General features: G+C 40.7%; 1 protein-coding gene across 11 annotated transcripts in view; it reads right to left on the bottom strand.

Annotated features, from left to right (window-relative positions):
- BDNF (brain-derived neurotrophic factor) overlaps nucleotides 1–22,902 on the bottom strand; it is a 77,449-nt gene that overhangs the window by 34,911 nt on the left and 19,636 nt on the right. The window contains exon 1 of one of the 11 annotated variants that reach the window (XM_011936312.1): nucleotides 21,328–21,660. The exons of 5 other annotated variants lie outside the window; for them this stretch is intronic. Coding sequence is in view for 2 of the 6 variants with exons in the window: in XM_011936307.1 (XP_011791697.1) it covers nucleotides 20,196–20,345 (150 nt within the window). In the remaining 4 variants the exon portion in view is untranslated. Of the gene's footprint in view, nucleotides 1–19,420; nucleotides 19,671–20,195; nucleotides 20,533–20,706; nucleotides 20,932–21,001; nucleotides 21,085–21,327; nucleotides 21,661–22,902 lie in introns of those variants that run through there. 5 more of the 11 variants (XM_011936317.1, XM_011936309.1, XM_011936316.1 and 2 more) reach the window with 5 other exon arrangements.

Consider the following 22,902-nt stretch of genomic DNA (forward strand, 5'->3'; position numbering starts at 1 on the left):
ACATTATGCACATGTACCCTAGAACTTAAAGTATAATAAAAAATAAAAAATAAAAAAAATAAAAAAAAAACCTACAAATAATTTTTAGGTTTCATTTTTGCCTCTGCTTCCTCCAGAGCTACAAAGGTCACCCAAATTTCTGTGACGAGGTTATTTAGGAGAGCCTTTCTTTTGGATGTCAACTTGTCAAACTTGTAGTTTAGATGAGTGTGATGTAGTCTTCTCCTAAAATTTACTTTTGCACTATTTGTTCATATAATAGACATTCTCTGAGGACAGGTACTGAGGACATCAAAATAAATAAAACTGAATTTCTGCCCTTGGGGACTGCAGTGTTGAAGGTGGGTTAGATCCCAAAACCAACAATACAGTGCAATGTGGTACATGCTGTAACTAACATGCACAAAGCGCATTCCCAAAAAAAGAGAATGAAAAGAGGGAGGAAGGTGGCAGAGGAAAAAAGCCTTTGGCCCAAGTTTTTGTTCAATAAAAATCATATTTTGTAGATCAAAAGATTATATGATCTGCTAACCCCTTAGCATGTATAGCTCATGAAGCAAGACAAAGTTCCCATGAAGTGTTCAACATTAGCGAGCCTCTGGGGCAAGTAAGTTGGAAATCATAACCCATTTATGGATACCTACCTAGAACTGATTTCCTATTCAGAGTGCCTTCCTAGCTGATAAGAACAATACTGAAATCTTTCTCTTCCGTGGGGGAAAAACATGTTGAATAATTTAGCAAGTACCTACAGAGCCACCTACTATCTATATGCCCAGCAGTCTACTGTGTGCTATCAGGAGTAAGAAAATGTAGAAATATTCTTGCTTTCAAAGGGTTTACAATCTAACTGTAGAGATAATACTAAAATACATGAGAGGAAAAAAGGCAAACTTAGCTTCTCTGGGATAAGGACTATATCTCATGCAACTTTTAAAAAGTTACCATTTATTCAACTTCCTACCACCATTACATACTTGCGGTAATCAACTATCTTCCTTCTCCCCTTGGGATTTTGAATTGGGAACAGAATAGAAACAAGCTGCCAAATAAGAATCAAAATACAGGGTCAGCCTCAATTTCAGTGCAAGAGGTCCATTGCTTTGGTTCACAGCCTCTACAGTCCAGAAAAAGAAAGATTAAGGATTTCATCAATCAGATTAACCTCTCCTCTTTTCACGGAAAGAACAAGTAATGGGGATAAGAGAAGGGCCTAGACTATTCCCCTGAAAGTGTTATTTATTAGGAAGCAAGTTCCCTTGTGGAAACACAAGGATGGGGGAAAGGGATTTCCCTCAATATTGTTGTACCTACGCACAGAGAATTCAAGTAACTTGCCAAACATCACAGAGCTAGTAAGTGGTGAGCCTTAAATCAAACTTAATCATCAGGTCAAGGAACACAGCTGGGGCTGCCTCATGAAGTTTCTATTTAGGAAATGTGTCTTTCAAGTCAACAGACTGTCCTGAGTAGGACAGTCTAGAACATTTTTCTAGACAAAAACATCATATCCACAACTTCCAGCCTAGAATCTGATACAGCAAAGACACACAATAATGATTTGTTATATAATTACGTATACAATTAATTACCAAATTGTGAATTACAGACCACCTAGGAACTCAGATGGGGCAGGTTTATTATTATGGGCAAGAGTCTTTCTAGAAACAGAATTCCAGCTGGGTCTTGAAGAATGAGCAGAATTAAGATGAATAAAGAGTAGAAAAAGTCATGAATAAACAAATGAGATTCAGAGAATTACAACAGAACAGTTTTAGTCTTGTAAACTTTGCTATAAAGTGAAGCATATTTAGGTATTAAGCATGCTGATTAAACTTTTTATTGTTTTAGTACAAGTCTAAAAAAAAGTATCTTTTTGGGGGAGCTGAAAAGTACTACTAATAAAAACAGTGGCTGAAATTCATTAAGCATTTACTATGCCAAGCACTGCTCTAAGCACTTCACAGGCACTAACACATTTAATCCCTACCAATACCCTGTTGAGAGGTTGAGATACAGAGAATTTAAATTACTCGTCCAAAGGTCACAGACCTAGTAGGTGTTAGGCCTGGAGTCAAACTCAATCCTCCTCTGGCTCAGGAATATTGTTCCAGACCTTTGCTCCCACCTGGAAGTTTCTAATTAGAAAATTTCTTTCAAGTCGTCTTCAGCAGTTCTCCCATCTCAAAGTGTCTAAATTTCTGATTATTTACAAGACTGCAAATCCCTTCTAGCCATGCTCTAATGCAAGTACTTGGATAGTGAAATAAATAATAAGTCTCTCTAAATCACAGGATATTCAGTTTATTTGATTTTAGTTCAGCAATTGTTAAATTTTCCTATACATCCAAACCACCTGTAGAAGTTTCTAAACCTGACATAGGCCCAGGGACCCAATACCAAACTTACAAATCTTGGAGACTAAGATCTCATATGTATATATATTTTAAAGATTCAAGGGTAATTCTGATGCTTAGTGTGTTTGAGAATCACTGCTGTATGCTTGTTCTATTTTATTCGTATTTCTATTATTATTATTATTATTATTATTATAAGTTCTGGGGTACATGTGCAGAATGTGCAGGTTTGTTACATAGGTATACATGTGCCGTGGTGGTTTGCTGCACTCATCAACTCGTCATCTACATTAGGTATTTCTACTAATGCTACTACTAATCCCTCCCTCCCCTCCCCTCCTATCCCCTGACAGGCCCCAGTCAGTGTGTGATGTTCCCCTCCCTGTGTCCATGTCTTCTCATTGTTCAACTCCCACTTAAGAGTGAGAACATGTGGTGTTTGGTTTTCTGTTCCTGAGTTAGTTTGCCAAGAATGATGGTTTCCAGCCTCATCCATGTCCCTGCAAAGGACATGAACTCATCCTTTTTTATGGCTGCATAGTATTCCATGGTGTATATGTGCCACATTTTCTTTATCCAGTCTATCATTGATGGGCATTTGGGTTGGTTCCAAGTCTTTGCTATTGTGAATAGTGCCACAATAAACATACATGTGCATGTGTCTTTATAGTGGCATGATTTATAATCCTTTGGGTATATACCCAGTAATGGGATTGCTGGGTCAAATGATATTTCTGGTTCTAGATCCTTGAGGAATCGCCACAGTGCCTTCCACAATGGTTGAACTAATTTACACTTTCACCAACAGTGTAAAAGTGTTCCTATTTCTCTACATCCTCTCCAGCATCTGTTGTTTCCTGACTTTTTAATGATCGCCATTCTAACTGGTGTGAGATGGTATCTCATTGTGGTTTTGATTAGCATTTCTCTAATGGCCAGTGATGATGAGCTTTTTTTCGTATGTTTATTGGCAGCATAAATGTCTTCTTTTGAGAAACATCTGTTCATATCCTTTGTCTACTTTTTGATGGGGTTGTTTTTTTTTTTCTTGTAAATTTGTTTAAGTTCCTTGTAGATTCTGGATATTAGCCCTTTGTCAGTTAGGTAGATTGCAAAAATTTCACCCATTCTGTAGGTTGCCTGTTCACTCTGATATTAGTTTCTTTTTCTGTGCAGAAGCTCTTTAGTTTAATTAGATCCCATTTGTCAATTTTGGCTTTTGTTGCCATTGCTTTTGGTGTTTTAGTCATGAAGTCTTTGCCATGCCTATGTCCTGAATGGTATTGCCTAGGTTTTGTTCTAGGGTTTTTATGGTTTTAGGTTTTACGTTTAAGTCTTTAATCCATCTTGAATTAATTTTTGTATAAATTGTAAAGAAGGGGATCAGTTTCAGTTTTCTGCATATGGCTAGCCAGTTTTCCCAACATCATTTATTAAATACGTAATCCTTTCCGCATTGCTTGTTTTTGTCATGTTTCTGAAAGATCAGATGGTTGTAGATGTGTGGCGTTATTTCTGAGGCCTCTGTTCTGTGCCATTAGTCTATCTATCTGGTTTTGTACCAGTACTGTGCTGTTTTGGTTATTTTAGACTTGTAGTATAGCTTGAAGTCAGGTATAGTGATGCCTCCAGCTTTGTTCTTTTTGCTTAGGATTGTCTTGGCCATATGGGCTCTTTTATGGTTCCATATGAAATTTAAAGTAGTTTTTCTAAATCTATGAAGAAAGTCATTGGTAGCTTGATGGGGATAGCATTGGATCTGTAAATTACTTTGGGCAGTATGGCCATTTTCACAATACTGATTCTTCCTATCCATGAGAATGGAATGTTCTTCCATTTGTTTGTGTCCTCTCTTATTTCCTTGAGCAGTAGTTTGTAGTTCTCCTTGAAGAGGTCCTTCACATCCCTTGTAAGTTGTATTCCTAGGCATTTTATTCTCTTTGTAGCAATTGTGAATGGGAGTTCACTCATGACTTGGCTCTCTGTTTGTCATTATTGGTGTATCAGAATGCTTGTGATTTTTGCACATTGATTTTGTATCCTGAGACTTTGCTGAAGTTGCTTATTAGCTTAAGGAGATTTTGGTCTGAGATGATGGGGTTTTCTAAATATACAATCATGTCATCTGAAAACAGATACAATTTGACTTCCTCTCTCCCTATTTGAATACACTTTGTTTCTTTCTCTTGCCTGATTGCCCTGGCCAGAACGTCCAATACTATGAATAGGAGTGGTAAGAGAGGGCATCCTTGTCTTGTGCCTGTTTTCAAAGGAATGCTTCCAGTTTTTGCCCATTCAGTATGATATTGGCTGTGGGTTTGTCATAAATAGCTCTTATTATTTTGAGATATGTTCCATCAACACCTAGTTTATTGAGAGTTTTTCACATGAAGGGTGTTGAATTTTATCAAAGGCCTTTTCTGCATCTATTGAAATAACCATGTGGTTTTTGTCATTGCTTCTCTTTATGAAATAGATTATGTTTATTGATTTGCATATGTTGAACCAGCCTTGTATCCCAGAGATGAAGCTGACTTATCATGGTGGATAAGCTTTTTGATGTGCTGCTGGATTTGGTTTACCAGTATGTTTCTGAGGATTTTTGCATCAATGTTCATCGGGGATATTGGCCTGAAATTTTCTTTTCTTGTTGTGTCTCTGACAGGTTTTGGTATCAGGATGATGCTGGCCTCATAAAATGAGTTAGGGAGGATTCCCTCTTTTTCTATTGATAGGAATAGTTTCAGAAGGAATAGTACCAGCTCCTCTTTGTACCTCTGGTAGAATTTGGCTGTGAATCCATCTGGTCCTGGGCTTTTTTTGGTTGGTAGGCTGTTAATTACTGCCTCAATTTCAGAACTTGTAATTGGTCTATTCAGGAATTTGAGTTCTTCCTAGTTTAGTCTTGGGAGGGTGTATGTGTCAAGGAATTTCTCCATTTCTTCTAGACTTTCTAGTTTATTTGCAAAGAGGTGTTTATAGTGTTCTCTGATGATAGATTATATTTTTGTGGGATCAGAGGTGATATCCTCTTTATCATTTTGTATTGCATCTATTTGATTCTTCTTTCTTATTAGTCTGGCTAGGGGTCTATTTTGTTAATCTTTTCAAAAAACCAGCTCCTGGATTCATTGATTTTTTTTGAAGAGTTTTTTGTGTCTCATCTCCTTCAGTTCTGCTCTGATCTTAGTTATTTCTTCTCTTCTGCTAGCTTTTGAAGTATTTGCTCTTGCTTCTCTAGTTCTTTTAATTGTGATGTTAGGGTGTCGATTTTAGCTCTTTCCTGCTTTCTCTTGTGGGCATTTAGTGCTATAAATTTCCCTCTAAACACTGCTTTAGCTGCGTCCCAGAGATTCTGGTATGTTGTATCTTTATTCTCATTGGTTTCAAAGAACATATTTATTTCTACCTTAATTTTGTTATTTACCCAGTAGTCATTCAGGGGCAGGTTGTTCAGTTTCCACTGTAGTTGTATGGTTTTGAGTTAGTTTCTTAATCCCGTGTTCTAATTTGATTGCACTTTGGTCTGAGAGATTGTTGTTATTTCCATTCTTTTGCATTTGATGAGGAGTGTTTTACTTCCAATTATGTGGTCAATTTTAGAATAAGTGTGAAGTGGTGCTGAGAAGAATGTATATTCTGTTGATATGGGGTGGAGAGTTCTATAGATGTCTATTAGGTCCACTTGGTCCAGAGCTGGTTTAAGTCCTGAATATCCTCGTTAATTTTCTGTCTTGTTGATCTAATATTGACATTGGGGTGTTAAAGTCTCCCACTATTATTGTGTGAGAGTCTAGGTCTCTTTGTGAGTCTCTGAGAACTTGCTTTATGAATCTGGGTGCTCCTATATTGGGTGCATATATATTTAGGATAGTTAACTCTTCTTGTTGCATTGATCCCTCTACCATTATGTAATGCCCTTCTTAGTGTTTCTTGATCTTTGTGGGTTTAAAGTCTGTTTTATCAGAGACTAGGATTGCAACCCCTGCTTTTTTTTTTTTTTTCTTTCCATTTGCTTGGTAAATATTCCTCCATCCCTTTGTTTTCAGCCTATGTGTGTCTTTGCATGTGACGTGGGTCTCCTGAATACAGCACACTGATGGGTCTTGACTCTTTATCCAATTTGCCAGTCTGTGTCTTTTAATTGGGGCATTTAGCCCATTTATATTTAATGTTAATATTGTTATGTGGGAATTTGATCCTGTCATTATGATGCTAGCTGGTTATTTTGCCTCTTAGTTGATGCAGTTTCTTCATAGTGTCAATGGTCTTTACCATTTGGTATGTTCCTGCAGTGGCTGGTACTGGTTTTCCTTTCCATATTTAGTGCTTCCTTCAGGAGCTCTTGTAAGGCAGGCCTGGTGGTGACAAAATCTCTCAGCATTTTTTAGTCTGTAAAGGATTTTATTTCTCCTTCACTTATGAAACTTAGTTTGGCTGGATATGAAATTCTGGGTTAATTCTTTTCTTTAAGAACGTTGAATATTGGCCCCCACTCTCTTCTGGCTTGTAGGCTTGTAGGGTTTCTGCTGAGAGATCCACTCTTAGTCTGATGGGCTTCCCTTTGTGGGTAACCCGACCCTTCTCTCTCGCTGCCCTTAACATTTTTTCCTGCATTTCAACCTTGGTGAATCTGACAATTACGGGTCTTGGGGTTGCTGTTCTCGAGGGGTATCTTTGTGGTGTTTGAATGTTGGCTTGTCTTGCTAGGTTGGGAAAATTGTCCTGGATAATATCCTGAGGAGTGTTTTCCAGCTTGGTTCCATTCTCCCCATCACTTTCAGGTACACCAATCAAATGTAGCTTTGGTCTTTTCACATAGTCCCACTTTTCTTGGAGCCTTGTTCATTCCTTTTCATTCTCTTTAATCTTTTCTTCATGCTTTATTTCATTAAGTTGATCTTCAATCTCTGATATCCTTTCCTCTGCTTGATTGATTCGGTTATTGAAGCTTGTGTATGCTTCACCAAGTTCTCGTACTGTGTTTTTCAGCTCTATCATTTATGTTCTTCTCTGAACTAGTTATTCTAGTTAACAATTCCTCCAACCTTTTTTCAAGGTTCTTAGCTTACTTGCATTGGGTTAGAGCACGCTCCTTTAGCCCAGAGGAGTTTGTTATTACCACCTTCTGAAGCCTACTTCTGTCAATTCCTCAAACTCATTCTCCATCCAGTTTTGTTCCCTTGCTGGCAAGGAGTTCTGCTCCCTTGGAGGAGAAGAGGCATTCTGGTTTTTGGAATTTTCAGCCTTTTTGTGCTGGATTTTCCTCATCCTCGTGGATTTATCTACTTTTGATCTTTGATGTTGGTGACCTTTGTATGGGGTTTTTGTGTGGACATCTTTTTGTTGATGTTGATGCTATTCCTGTTTGTTAGTTTTCCTTCTAACAGGCCCCTCTGCTGCTGGTCTGCTGGATTTGCTGGAGGTCCACTCCAGACCCTGTTTGCCTGGGTATCACCAGAAGAGGCTGCAGAACAGCAAATACTGCTGCCTGTTCCTTCCTCTGGAAGCTCTGTCCCAGAGGGGCACCCATCAGATGCCAGCCGGAACTCTCCTGTATGAAGTGTCTGTCGACCCCTGCTGGGAGGTGTCTCCCAGTCAGGAACCTCGGCGGTCAGGGATCTGCTTGAGGAGGTAGTCTGTCCCTTAGCAGAGCTCAAGTGCTGTGCTGGGAGATCCACTGCTCTCTTCAGAGCAAACAGGTAAGAACGTTTAAGTCTGCTGAAGCTGCACCCACAGCTCTGTCCCAGGGAGCTGGGAGTTTTATCTATAAGCCCCTGACTGGGGCTGCTAACTTTGTTTCCCAGATGCCCTGCCCAGAGAGGGAGAATCTAGAGAGGTAATCTGGCTACAGGGGCTCTGCTGAGCTGTGGTGAGCTCCACCCAGTTCAAACTTCCCAGCAGCTTTGTTTACATTGTGAGAGGAAAACCGCCTACTCAAGCCTCAGTAATGGCGGATGCTCCTCCCCCGACCAAGCTGGAGCATCCCAGGTTGACTTCAGACAGCTGTGCTGGCAGTGAGAATTTCGAACCAGCGGATTTTACCTTGCTGTGCTCCATGGGGGTGGGATCTGCTGAGCTAGATCACTTGGCTCCCTGGCTTCAGCCCCTTTCCAGGGGAATGAATGGTTCTGTCTCACTGGAATTTCAGGTGCCACTGGGGTATGAGAAAAAACTCTTGCAGCTAACTCGGTGTCTGCCCAAACAGCCGCCCAGTTTTTTACTTGAAACCCAGGGCCCTGGTGGTGTAGGCACCTGAAGGAATCTCCTGGTCTGCGCGTTGTGAAGACTGTGGGAAATGCATAGTATCTGGGCCGGATAGCACAGTCCCTCATGGCACAGTCCCTCAGGGTTTCCCTTGGCTAGGGGAGGGAGTCGACCCCTTGCACTTCCTGGGTGAGGCGACACCCCACTCTGCTTTGGCTCGCCCTCTGTGGGCTGCACCCACTGTCTAACCAGTCCCGATGAGATGAGCCAGGTACCTCAGTTGGAAATGCAGAAATCACCCACCTCATGCATTGATCTCTGGGAGCTGCAGACTGGAGCTGTTCCTATTGGCCATCTTGCCAGTCACCTAGTATTTCTAATCATTCACTTAGCAAGATTCTCAGGTTTAAGTAAAAGTATAACTGAGTTACTAAGGAACAATACATCAAAAGTCATATATTCATTTTTCCCTCTTTCTAAGAGTTTTTTGTTTTTTAAAAAAATTAAATTTAAAAACTTCTTGGAATAAACATTTTTAATCTTCCCATTACCACTTTATTCCTTGGCACGCAGAAGGGTACTAATCTCTGCTGGAGAGAAAAGTGGATACTAGGCCAGGGTGACAATATCAGCCTGTCCCTGCTCCAGGTCTCGCATTAATGCATCAAGGGCAAGATACGGTTTCTTACTTGAATACTGTAGGTTGTGGTTATAGACAGCTGGAGTGGTGGTAAGGGGACTAAGTTAGGTGAAGTCATTGGGCTATCATCCTTGCTCTGGTTCTATAGCTGTACATTTTGGATTGCTATTTAGCTTCTCTAAGCTCTAGTTTCCTCCTCTGTTATATAGAAATAATGTCTGCCCAATCTTTTTTATAGGGTTATTTGTAGGATCCAATGGAATGAGATATGTGAATGCATTTTTTGAACGTATGGAATACCACACATTTGGACAAGATTATTATTGAGGTATGCAATCTGTCTACGTGACAAGTGAAATCACGTAGGAATTGTAGTAACAACTATCAATGCCTACTGGGGCACTGCACTAGATCAAGTTTTCCTAACACCTCATGGAACAGTGACAATGAGGGTTCTCCTAGGTTTTTATGTGAGACTGCCTGAAGACCAATTACAGGCTCTGGAATAATAGATGCTACTAAGTTTATTTTATTTTATTATTTTTTATTTTGCTTTAAGTTCTGGGATACGTGTGCAGAATGTGCAGGTTTGTTACATATGTAAATATGTGCCATGGTGGTTTGCTGCACCTATCAACCCATCACCTAGGTATTAAGGCTCACATGCATTAGCTATTTGTCTGTTTGTCCTGATGCACTCTCTCCCTTCCCCTGCCCCCTGTCCCAGGCAGGGGAAGTGTGTGTGGTTCCCCACCCTGAGTCCATGTGTTCTCTCTGTTCAGCTCCCAATTATGAGTGAGAACATGCAGTGTTAGGTTTTCTGTTCCTGGCTACCATGTTTAAGAAAGTAAAGTCATTGTCAGAGATGTGAAAATCAGAAAAATAATCTGGTATTTTAGGAAAAGCACTTAAAATAAATTGTATTAATGATACCACATTTTAATGATTAATAAAATACTTAAGGCCATCCTGTATTAATACTCAACCATTTATACATGATTATTTCTAAATATTATACAATGCAAAAAAATTCACATTTTAAAAGAAGTATCTACTTTATCAGGTTACTATTTGTGAATACTCTCAAGAAGCAGGTGAATACAACTCTCAGTGCAAGTGAATATGCACAGAAATGGGCAGCAGGATGGTCATTTGCCTGTCTGTCCTGCTCGGGAGTAAAAGAGAAGGCTAGGAACATGGCTGTACGTTTGGTATTAGAAGGAAAGTGGGACCTATTCTGACTTCCTGATCCTGTGATTTTTTTTTTTTTTGAGATTCACACACACACACAAAAACTATGCACAAGTTTGCTTCCATGTTGTACAGCGAGATTTTAAATATTTCTGAGTTAATAATGCCAAATTGTGCTCCGATTATATCAGCATATTTACATGATCCTTGAACACCACATACAGATTCCCATACTATACATTTGAGCAAAAGCACCTCCTGACTTCACAATGAAAAGAGACCTATTGGATTAAGAAGTGGTTTCTAGTAAACCCCAAAGAGATACCGTTACTAAATTACTAAATTTAAAGGCAAAATAGTATTCACTAAACTGATTTTTCTGTCTTCTTTTCCTTATTTGGCATAATCATTAATCAACTTCTAGTAAATGGAAGCGTTCTCACAATTTAAGTGTTTTTAGGGGGAAACACACAATTTATAAATACTGCCAAGTGAAGAACAGATTCCTGAATACTAAAAGACCTATGCATATCTTTGTATGTAAAAAAAAAAAAAATTCATCATAAAATCATAGACTCAAACACTATCTTTGATTCAGAAGTTCTCCCTCTACTGTGGCTTCTGCTGTAGAGTCATTGTTAAAAAGAGTTCTTCATGAAAGATTCTCAGATAGCAAAATGCTTTAAGACAATGTCTAACAAGCATTTTTATTGTCTCAATTTGAACACAAACTGACACCTGAAAATCAGAGAGGATAAAGAAGTTCAATCTTTAAAAAAGACAGGTAAGTTATTCCAAAATGCTACCAGTCAATAATTAAAAATACAGTTTGGGAGCAAGAAGTTCTGAAATAACTCAGAGACTTTGCTCAAGATTTTACTTTTGGACCAGTCTTCTTTGGGAGAGAGTATGTAAATAGGTAATGAAAGCCTTATATGAGAGAGTAAATGGAGAGCCGTATCAAGGAGCACCTGAAGATATATGGATCAATACAGGGAAAAGAAATCCAAGTAGCCCAGTGCCTGGCACTCACTGGGCACTCAATTAATGCATGGTGAATTAAAAAATGAATTAATGAAAGAAGCATTTGCTACATATAACATTGTTACTTTAAGAAAAAAGACTTTGAAACAGAAGAAAACATACACGTAAGAACACATACAAACTATAAAATATATGATATCCTAAAGGAGATGTAAATATTAAACTGTTTGCTTTGCTGACTGACACTATTAATACCTAAAAGCAGTATGAAAGATCACAAAGAATAAGTACTCATTCATACTTGGAGTAGGCTGCTCATCTTATGGTCTAACTTGCATTTTATGACATACCCATGTTGCTTAATCTCCAACTGTTCTACAGAAGAGCAAAATAAGTTATAAATAAATTATTAAAGAAAAAAGTAACTCTATCCATGCTGAGGCCTGAGGGAGTTGGGGGAGGAGTCAATTTCTTTTAGTTTATATTTAAAACGAGAAACTCATTGGAAAACTGTAATATCCAAAGATTTTGTGGTTTCCAAAAGGTGAAGGTGAATGGTGAGAAGTTTTCTTAGTTTAGCTACTGAACTCTAAAAAAATATAATCTCAAAAGTTAATTTCTTAAGCAATTTGGGCACCTGAATTTGGTAAGAACTCTTTTTTTTCCAGACATTCTGTTCTGTCTAACCCAAAGGAAAAATAACCAATTTTGGGAATCTGTATATAAATAAGGAAAAGGAAAATACAGCGCTTTGCAAAGAAATGGGAGGGATTTCTGATACTCGATTCATGATGATAAACACATCAAGTAGGTGATTCAAAGGCAGAAATATATAACTGTTCTCATTAGGATTGTTTATGAACTATAAATAAGGAGTAGACTTACGGCCAATGCATTAGAAAAAACAAGTACAAAGATACTTCAGAAAATACCTAACTCCAACCTCGCATTTTAGTGTCATTTCTAAAATGGTTTCAGCCTTCCTACCTTTCTTCCTTCCTTCCCTCCAACGGGGTCTCACTCTGTCACCTGGGCGGAAGAGCAGTGGCACAATCACAGCTCACTGCAGCCCCAACCACCTGGGCTCAAACAATCCTGCTGCCTCAGCCACCCAAGTAGCTAGGACCACAACTGCCTGTCACCAAGCTTGGATAATTTTTTTGTCTTTTATAGAGATGGGGTCTTGCTATGTTGCCCAGACTGGCAATGATATCCTGGGCTCAAGTGATCCTCCCACCTCAGCCTCCCAGAGTGCTGGGATTACAGGCATGAGCCACCACACCATATCTCTTTTTTCTTTTTTATATATTCCTCTAATAAAGTGCTCTGTAGGCAGTGGGCATTCAATATTTGCTTAACTAAATTAATGGAAAGTTCTTCTAACTACCACGTAGAGTATCTAAATTTACGTCATTGGTTCTAGAACTGCTCTCTGAAGCAACACAAATTATACCTATGACAATTCGTCAAATCTTTGAAGCTCTTCCTCAAAATAAGGATGTCAAAAATACATCACACATGCTGACGCTCTAATCTCCCAGCCACAGTAGGCATTAGCAATCTAAATGTTATTTCTTACTAATCCTTCACAGTTTCAGAATTCTTCTCAACCCAACATTCAAAAACCACTTGCCATTCCAGCCAAAGTTTTCTTGTTCCTAAGTCATCCATTCCAAGTCCCCTCAACCATTGCTCACATGCAATGCTTTCAAATTCTCTAGCATCCTGGTCACAGTGATTTGGATGTACACTAATTTATTGATGATGTACCTAAAGCAACTTATTTCATTTCCTTGAACTGATGAGAATATTCTAGATACAGTCTATTTAAAAAGTGAAGAACTATTAGCTTCTCCATTTCAGTATTATATTTCTAGTGGTGCAGCCCAAAATTTCAGTAGCTATGATAACAGCCTCTTGTCACACCACTGGCTTATACTGAACTTACAGTTAATTTAAAACATTTAAGTTTCCTTTTTACAATCTGCTGATAAGTCATCCCCTAAAACTGTGCCCCCAACTCTCTATTCTCTCCTAAATTGATTTTTTTGGACTTAATCATAGTATTTTACATTTAAGTAAATGTAAATGATCCAAATTCTATCATTCAACAGAATGTCTGCAATATCTGCTGGCTTTATGTTTCATATGATAAGCATATCGTCTGTGCCTTCAGACACATTATCAGCCAACATGTCGGTGCTGGATGTATTTTCCCAATGTTGCATAAGAGAGAATACCTTCGAGAGTTTGGCCTAGGAATGTGGCCTGGGACTCTGCCAAGCATCTCTCTCCAGCAAAATGACTGCAAATTTCTCGACCTTCAGATTCTACATGATGTAAAAGAAGTTTGTCTGTGTTTAAAAACACATTCAAGAAATAAGTGAACATGTGAAAAGACAGAAAAACTTGTTTTAATTTGGGCATAGTTTCAGTTTTCAAAGGCACAAGAAGGCAGAAAGAAAGAATCAGAAAATGGAACTACTGATGATAGCAACTCCAAAACCAAGACTGATTAGACTAAATCCCATGTGGCAAAAATTTTATTTAGTAAGTTTCCTTCTTTCTCTCTCTGCCTCTAGATATATGTGCATACACACATGCACCTTTATTGTAGTAATTTTTTTTCTGAAAAAGAAAGTTTTCTACACCTGATTGCTTCCACGAATGACACAAAGTACAAATAATATGACTTTCTTTGGTTATCATGCAATTTTTTCTCTGCTTACAAGAAATTGGCACAAATCTAAGATATACTATATTCTACTCCCAGAAGCACAGTAGCTGGCATCTCCACTGGCATTTAAAAATTTGAAGACATTTAAAAGAAAATCCACAAGTTTATAGTTGCTGTCTAAATCAACTTTAACATTTCATATATTCACAATTTCATGAGTAAATCAAATTACACATAAGAAATTGTAGAACTAAGCCAACTAAATGACTTTTATAATAAGTACTGGGGAAAAATATTACTAAACCTTTTCCTCCAATTTTTGCCTTTCTTCCAGCAAGACAAATAAACCATTTTCTATGAAGTTTCTGTCTACATCACTAGCGATAATCTGCAGCAGCCATTAATCAATCTATTAGTGCATTCAGCAACATTTATCAAAGTGCCTCCCCTGCTACCAGAACTGTTTTGGATGCTGTTGTGGGCGCATGCAAAAATGAACTAAATACAGATTTTGTCATCTATATTTCCTAAGTCAATTTGTAATTATTGGTTCCTAGTTCCATAAGTTTTTTTTTTTTTTTTTTGGTGCTGGCTCAGATGTATATCTTCATCTATTCTAAGGTTAAGGCAACCCTTATAATTCTCTTCCTTTTTCTTGTTTGTTTTTGTTTTTGTTGTTGTTGTTTGTTTGGTGTTTAAAATCCTGCTTATATATGACTTTATTTTATTCTCACATCTTCTGAAATCATTAAAGTTAAAGGTAGATCATAAATCAAAAACATTCTTAAAGGTCTCTCTACTCAAATTATTTGGTGTTATTGTATCTTAGAAAGTGTAATGAATTGCCTGTAGCAAACAAATAACATCAGAACCTCTATACTCAATGCTTTAGTACATATCCCTGAAAATAATAAATGTTAAAAAGAAGGCTAGCCGTTGATTCCTGGCATGCTATTCTACATTTGGCTACATTACAACATTAAAAGGATTCAGTGCATATATCAAATTGTGGATCTGCTTGTTTTAAAATTTCATCTGTAATTCCACATGCACCCCCCACCCCCATACACACTCACCAGATCTGAATATGGTAACAAGGAAATCCTAGTAACTGTAGCATTGGAAAAATGGTTCATATGGAAATAAGCCATTTGGCTGGTAAAGCTGGTGATTTTGTTCTCTAGGTGGCACTATTACTTCAATTTTTGGTGAGTTGCTTAAATTACTTGGAACTGCCCGTTTATTTTCTTTGAATTCCCATTTTATAAATTTTAATTTTATACAAGCTAGTTGTAATTAAACCACAGGTTGCCTTCTAGGTTTTATTTCAATAAGCCAATTTGAAGTTCAGTGATTTTTTTATCATATAATTTTATGTTTCCTTACTATATTTTCTTAGATTTAAGAAATCCTCCCTTGCCTGACCTTCTGTCTCCAAAAATGCAGAGGCATGTCAAACACACAGAGGGTCGTCATAAAGTTTCCGTCAGACCAAAGGAACCAAGATGAAAGCATGTTTAAGAGCTACTAGGTTCTGGGAGATTTCAAAATCAGGACATTACTATCATGACAACCAATGAAAAGTTCTTTCAAGTGAACCTTTGGGGAAAACTATATAACATTCGTTACTCTCCAGGCTCTCTGGAAATAAACTTTTACTTTATTATGGCTGTAAATTTACACTAAAGCTTGTAAATTTACTTTGCTTCCCTCCAGTCGTTCTCCTGTCCCACACCCAGCCCCCTAACTCACCTAATGCAACCCATCCTCAAACATCAATCTATAAATGAGACATCGGGGCAATGAGCCACTTCTTAGCATCTAGTATTTTTGGTAAGATTTGTCTCATCAAGAGAGTAAGTGCCCCAGAGCTTGTACTTGAACTTAAATACTCAATTTAAATGAAAGCTTCCACACTTACTGACCAGATACTCAAATTTTCTACAGAAAAGAGAATACCTTCCTGTTCCACTTAAAGAACACACACATTTACCACTCCCCCGCCCCCCTGTGAAAGATTTTCAATGTCAGTACATTCGTGAACTCCATTTTGCATCTGCCATCAGTAATGATTCCATATAGTCAATAATCGGGTCCATGACCTTTCTAAGTCTTTACAGTGTAAATATTCGGGAAATCCAGTGATGCATTTCAGTATAAAATTATTTAAGATTAAATAATTCTATGCCTTAAGTAAAAGTTTAAGAGGACTTTTAGAACACACATGACTAAGCCTACAAATACCAAAGCCACTCTATGTTTCCTAGGTTTAAATCACACATGCAAATAACATACGGATTTCATTTGCCAGCATCATTTATTGCTTAACATTACCCCATACTAAACAGAGTAAATGGATGCAGTGTAACCAGTGTTTGCTCATTCACTTTTGAAGCTCATCTGTGCATGTTATTCATCCTAATAAAGAAAATTTATCACAACACAACTTGATGCGATTCTCGTTCAAATGATTTCTTCTTCCATTGAACAGCAGCCAGCACTTAAAACCTAGAATTCCACAGAATTCTCTCCTTGATTCCTCTTTAAAATGCAATTCACAGCTTGAGATCATAGAGCCTGCCAGTGGCTGAATGGCTGCACTAGATGGCTAAGAGTCCTTCAATTAAGCAGCAATTTTGCAATTAGTGGAAACTGAGTGCTCTATAACAATTGTTTGAAAACAAGTTGAGACAAGTTAGCAATTACCCTATAAAAGGGACATATTCACTTTTGTTGGATAGGCGAGCTCCCTCACACAAATTGAACTCTTCCACGCAGGGAGATACAAGTTGAAAATCAATGTTTTAATCACTAAAATCAAATCCGTATTATGGGCACCTGAAATGGGAGTGCCTTTCTTCTCAAAAGATATTCAGAGTTTAGCTATCATCCACTCTGTATGCTGTCTGTTTTTATTCAGGAAGTCTGAAATTGTTGTTCTCTACTCTAGGATTAATTTCCTACATCTCAAAATGTTAATAAACTAATTGAACATGACCTTTCTATTCTGTACCTCTTCAATTTTCTTAAGATTAAGTCTACAATTGAGACCCAAAGCTGCTGGCTGTGTTATATTTCACAGTTCACAGTTCTCTCTCTCCTTCTCTCCCTCTACACACACACACACACACACACACACACACACACACACACACACGCAGAGAGAGAGAGAGCGCCCCAGGTTTTAGAAGATGAATGTAAAAAGAATGTAAACAAGTTCTCTGCAATACGATCAGGTGGGCGTGCCCAGCTCGCTGTGTGTGCTGAACTACAAACCAGTGCTATTCATATGAGAAAGAAATGATATCAATCATCTACATTTTGACTATTGAAAAGCTGGGACTCTTAAAGACACCAGGAAAAAGGGAATAGCTTACATTCTCACGGTGCCCCCTTTAAACAGGAAACCCAAGGACTTTGAGCCAGGATTTTAGAAATTTGCATTTTTTTTTTTTAACAGGATTTTCCCCTCCTGGTGAGTCAAAATGAACAAGAAATATCCCAGGACCTCCCTTCCCTCCTTGGCCATTAATGAGATTAAGGCAATTAACTCGCATAGTATAAATGAATCATTTGAGGTGATGACTGCATTTTAGGCAAATGATGACTTTCTTGGTTCCCTTGATTTGCAAGTAAAAGTTACACACATTGAAAAGACACTCTGAAACAGATTTCCTAAATGCTTCATTTTCTGGATACACCAATGTTAACCTACTATACATCTTAAATGGCTTTAAAATATCACCTTAAAATAAACAAAACTTCCAGCTACTAACTCAGCTCTGAATGGGCTATGAAAGGCTCCAAAGGTATGTGAAAAATTACTGTTATTTTGCTTTAAAAAATGTGATGTCTAAGTGTGTCTGCAATGTTCTAATGCTTCAAAACGTACGTAAGCCTTGTTTATCTGGAAATCATTTCTTTCTGCTTATATCATTTATAAATAGAAAATGTTCTGTAATAACTTAAAATAGTTTCACATACATAATGCTTTTCGTGTCATAATACTTACTACTGGTCTATATTTACCAACATTTATCACATTTTACAAAATGAAGTAGAAGAAAAAAAAGACAACGACTTTATGGCCCTGGAATTCCAGTAATGGTGACCAACATGTTTTAAATTCCAGTAAAGGTTATGGTTACATTTCAACAAGTGTCTCTTTCCTTTCTCTTACCTCTCCTGCTAACCCAGAGGTAAATTTACCAAAAAATAAAAATAAAAAAATAAAAAGTCTTAAGCAAGGCATTTGCAAAATCAGAAAACACGAACAGGTGTTTAGTGATGGTTTTTAAAAGGTGCTGTTCCCAGGGTCAAAACTTTGTGGTGTAATTTCAACATGCTATGTTACCTATTATGTGTAATGTCTTGAATCGCTACATGTCATAACATCAGAAATCTCCAACGTAAAAATTATGTTGCATGAGGTAAGCATTGAAGGCACACACGTTCAGCCAAATTAAATCTGTAATTATGGCTCAATAAATTAAAATGTAAAGACGTATCAAATTGTAAGACCAAAATGGCTTTTGACCTTACAACAAACTCATATAAAAATAGACTTTTCGATAATAATAAAGGGGAGAGAGAGATTTTTCAGGATATTGAGCCAGTAGGGAGGGGTCTCATTTAATAGCATATCGCCTTTTATATGCAGTTAGAAAATCAACGTTCCCAACTACATACTACTTTGCTTTAAAAGATAACTGTACTAGGAAGATTAATAAACACTCAGAAATATGCTTTTCTTCGCTTCTGGCCAAGAACATTCCTGCGTGCTTGTTGGAAAATGTTCTTTGGTTGCTACTGACATTGAGGAGTAAGTGCAAGATACCTAGAGGGCCCTAAAATAAGATCCAAGAAGCCCTAACACACCACCAATCGAGGCTTATCAGAGCTCCCCCAGCGCGAGGAAACTTTCATAGAAGCCAAATAAGAACAAGGAGTCAAAATCCACCGACGACGAGTCGCATGCCCCACCGAGCTGGAGTCAGCAGCACCATTCAACAAGTCCCTCCTACCAGCTCTCCAAGGGATCCCGCAAAATTTCCCTTACCACTTCCCCACCCCCAGCCTCCCGCCCCCAGTAGCTGCTCTTGGCAGCGTGGCCGGCAGAGGGCACCCTCTACCTTCCCTAGCTTCCTTCTCCCGGTCCCCTCCTCCTCCTTGCCTCCCCTCCACCTCGGTCCCTCATCCCCGCTCCACCCCCAACACAAAAACACTGCATACTCCAGTTCACCCTCGCAGCCCCAAGGCTTCTTCCTTAGGGATGCCCCTAGTCTGTAATCTCCCCTTCTTCTTGCCCGTCGGGCACAGAGCCCCCAATCCTCAGCTATTTCTTTCCAGGCGCAGCTCACTCACTCATTCCAATTCCCGGCTCTGCATCCCCAGAGACTAACCCGAGTAAGGAATCCCCCACGTATATCCCACCCAGTCCCCGAAAGTCAAAACTCTAACTTCCCTGGAGGGCGCTTCAGAAGAGGGGCTCAGGCTGGGTAGAGATGTGGGTTCGGCCCGCCCGGGAGTCTCGCAGACCCTTTCAGTTCCCAGCGGTAGTAATTCCGCCTCCCAAGTTTTCTAAGCTACATTGGCTTCGGACTTGTAAATCCACTTCAGTCTCAACTCCTGGGGAGCAGGTAGCCGTGTGCAGCCTCGGGGACGATGTGGACTCAAGGCGCAAGCTTCCCTCCCACTCCCCCCGCAAGTCGGCGCGGGGACCACCCAACCCCTGGAAGGATTCCTAGCCTAGCCTCAGCACCCTTCCCTCAGTCAGGGCCCCCGACAGCTCTGGCCCCCTAAGTCTCTCTCGACTCCTCCTGGGGTGGGGAAGGACTGCGAGGGATCCCCGGGACGCCGTCTTTGCTCCCATCACGCAGCTCTAGGTCTCCTCCAGGCCTTCTCTCCTCTACTTCGTGCCTTCCCCGGGTCCCTTTTTCCCTTGTAGTGCCTGCCGGCTGACCTTCTGGGTTGTGGGATGGGGGAGAAAACTCCCCAGGAGCAACTCCAAATCCTCCCTTCTACCAGAGGGGAGGAAGGGAGACTGGCCTCGTCCCACAACTTTGGGGGGTCCCCCAGTCAACTTTCTCCTGCGGACCGGCAGCTCCCGTACCAAGCCCCATGCCCGGCGCTTGCCTACCTCGGGGTCCACACAAAGCTCACGGGTCCCCGGCGGCGGAGTCACATCGTGGTTCCGATTCTGGCTCCAGAGCCCAGCCCGGGTCCCCGTCGCGGTGCTGCTCCCCGCCGGCCCCACAGCAGCGGTGGCAGCTGCATTCAAGTGTCTCATTAAAGCTCCCCGAGCAGGAGATGGGAGGCGCACCGGGCCGGTTCCTCTGTCCGGCCCGGGAGCCCGAGGCGCTACCGGGTGCGCGGGACAACGAGCGCGCGGGTGCGCCCGGGCGCGGCGGCGGCAGCGGCTGGGACCCGGAGCTCCAGGCTGCGCTTTGCGCCTGGGTCAGACATTATTTAGCTCTTCGGTTGAGCTTCGATTGGTCAAACGGCGCCACCCCCCCCACCCCCTCCCCCTGCTCGCCCGCGCTACCGATACCCGTTCGGGGCGGCTGCTTAAAGGGAACGCCGCGCCTTTTTCTCGCCCGGGGGACCGAGGGGCTCCCGGGACTCCCCGCTCCCCCAGGGCCTGTCCTCACGTCCTCCCCCGGGTCCCCGCGACATCATCCTGCGAGTCCTGCGCCCTCCCGGGGCGCCTTGGGCAGGACGCCCGCAGCTTCGAGGGGTGTTCCAGCCCCAGCCCCAGCCCCGGGGAACCCCGCGTCCCGTGCCCTCCGCAGAAACCCTGGCTGTGCGCGCTGGGGCGTGAGGGAACGAGTGAGAATCGCACGCCCTGAGGTCTTGCTCCCCTAGCTTTCAACTCTCCCCTTCCTCCCCATCCCAGCACCCAAGTTCTCTGGGAATGGGCGTGCTTTTCCCGGGCCACAGACACACCTTCCCGCACCTTCCCGCACTACGGAGCTTGCGAACGCGAGCACACAATGAAATCGCACAGAGCATGGGGGCTATTGGTTTACTCCGCTGCCTTAAACACGCCGGCTTAAACAGAGTTCGCGCACTGACCTCTCTAGAGTTTGCCTAATAGGAATTCAATCAAGATAATAACAGCATTTTTTATTGATGAACGCCCCCAGATAACGTTACACCAAGTTACTTGTTCCAGCCAGGAAGCCCAGGCAATGACAGACCTCGCTAAAGCCACACGCTTTCTAGCAGACCAAACAGAAAAACGGAAAGAGAAAGAAAGAAAACAAACCCACCTTTTCAGACACTACTTGTCAAAGTAACCATCAAGGCAGCTGCTCTGGGAAAGACTTCGGCCCCAAAACTCCCAGACTCTATTATTTTTTCACGTTCCCTTTGCTTAAAGGGGGGAGGGGGCGCGAGTCTTTGGTGCCCGGTATGTACTCCTTCTGTTCTGCAGCAAAGAAGTTAAATTATTGATAGTGGAAATTGCATGGCGGAGGTAATACTCGCACCCCATCAGCGAGAAGCTCCATTTGATCTCGGCAGAGGCAGGAAGATTTCATGCTAGCTCGCCGGGGGGAGCGGCAGCGAGAGCAGCCCTCTCCGCGGTGAATGGGAAAGTGGGTGGGAGTCCACGAGAGGGCTCCACGGTGCCTTGACGTGCGCTGTCATATGATACCTCCGCTGCCTCGAAATAGACACTCTAGTGCACGAATTACCAGAATCAAAATTCAGCGCATTTAAAATGATACATCTTTTATTAGAAGAGTTCCGTTCCAGGGCATTGCATGCTTTTGCAGATGTTTTCACTTCCAGCCCCAGCAAACACACATACAAGCTAACCCTTTTAATAACGAACCAGGGCAGCAAAGATAAATAAAAAATCTTCTGCTTTAACCAGAGTGGGGGTAGGGGATTCGAGGGTGGGGGCAGAACTGGCTCAGTTAATCCTCCCCCGCCCTCCACCCCCACCACTGCCCGCAGCAAAAGAGCAAATAGTCTTTCGGGTTCCCATTTGCCTGTAGCCAAAACCGGTGGAGAGAACTTACATGGCTAGGGGCCAGAGGACATTTTCAATTATCCATTTGATGAACTCTGTCAACCGTCTACCTGTGTTTCTGCTTTGAGGCTAAATTTTCTTCTCATTAGTTCAACCAATTTGGGCAGACCTTAAAATTTAGAATAAAGAACAAGACAGCAGTACCGTACTTAACTCGGAGTCCCTGGACCTCCTCGGAGCATAAAAATCACCTGAGTGAGTGTTAAAATGAAGGTCCTTTCTCCTGAAATTGTGATTTAGTAGGGGTGGGGCAGGGTCCAGGAATTAGAATTTTAATAAATACCACAAGCAATTCGAATGCAGACAATCCGAAGTCACACTTTGAGAAACACTCTCTTGGGGGTACAACACTGGGTATCAGAGGAATCTCCCACCAAGCCCACACCCAAATTCCGCAGGCAGCTTTCTGTGTATGTGCATTTTTCTGTAATCTCAAAGGGGTTTGACTTAATAATTGCGAAGACTCATTGCTGTAAGAATTTCCCTAAAGACTCCAACATTAATTTTGCTAAAGGGAAAGATTTATAAACAGTTTCCTTTCCTGGACCCTCTTGTGGTTACCAAGAATGTGCTGTTGAACTGAATATATAATATTATTACATACTCAGTTCAGTTTACCTAAGGGTTTACGGTTAACAAAATGAATTCACTAACATTAGCTATTTTAGAACTTCTAAAGACTAGTGACAGAAATTATTTACCCGTTTTATAAAAGAAGAATCCGATCCTCTGCCAGGAAATAATTTACCCACGTTCACACAGTGAAGTACCAGGGACAAGACTTCAGTGAACTCAAGAATTCCTGCTA

This window comes from Colobus angolensis, unplaced genomic scaffold (assembly GCF_000951035.1).
Source record: "Colobus angolensis palliatus isolate OR3802 unplaced genomic scaffold, Cang.pa_1.0 Scaffold152, whole genome shotgun sequence".
Lineage (NCBI taxonomy): Eukaryota > Metazoa > Chordata > Mammalia > Primates > Cercopithecidae > Colobus > Colobus angolensis.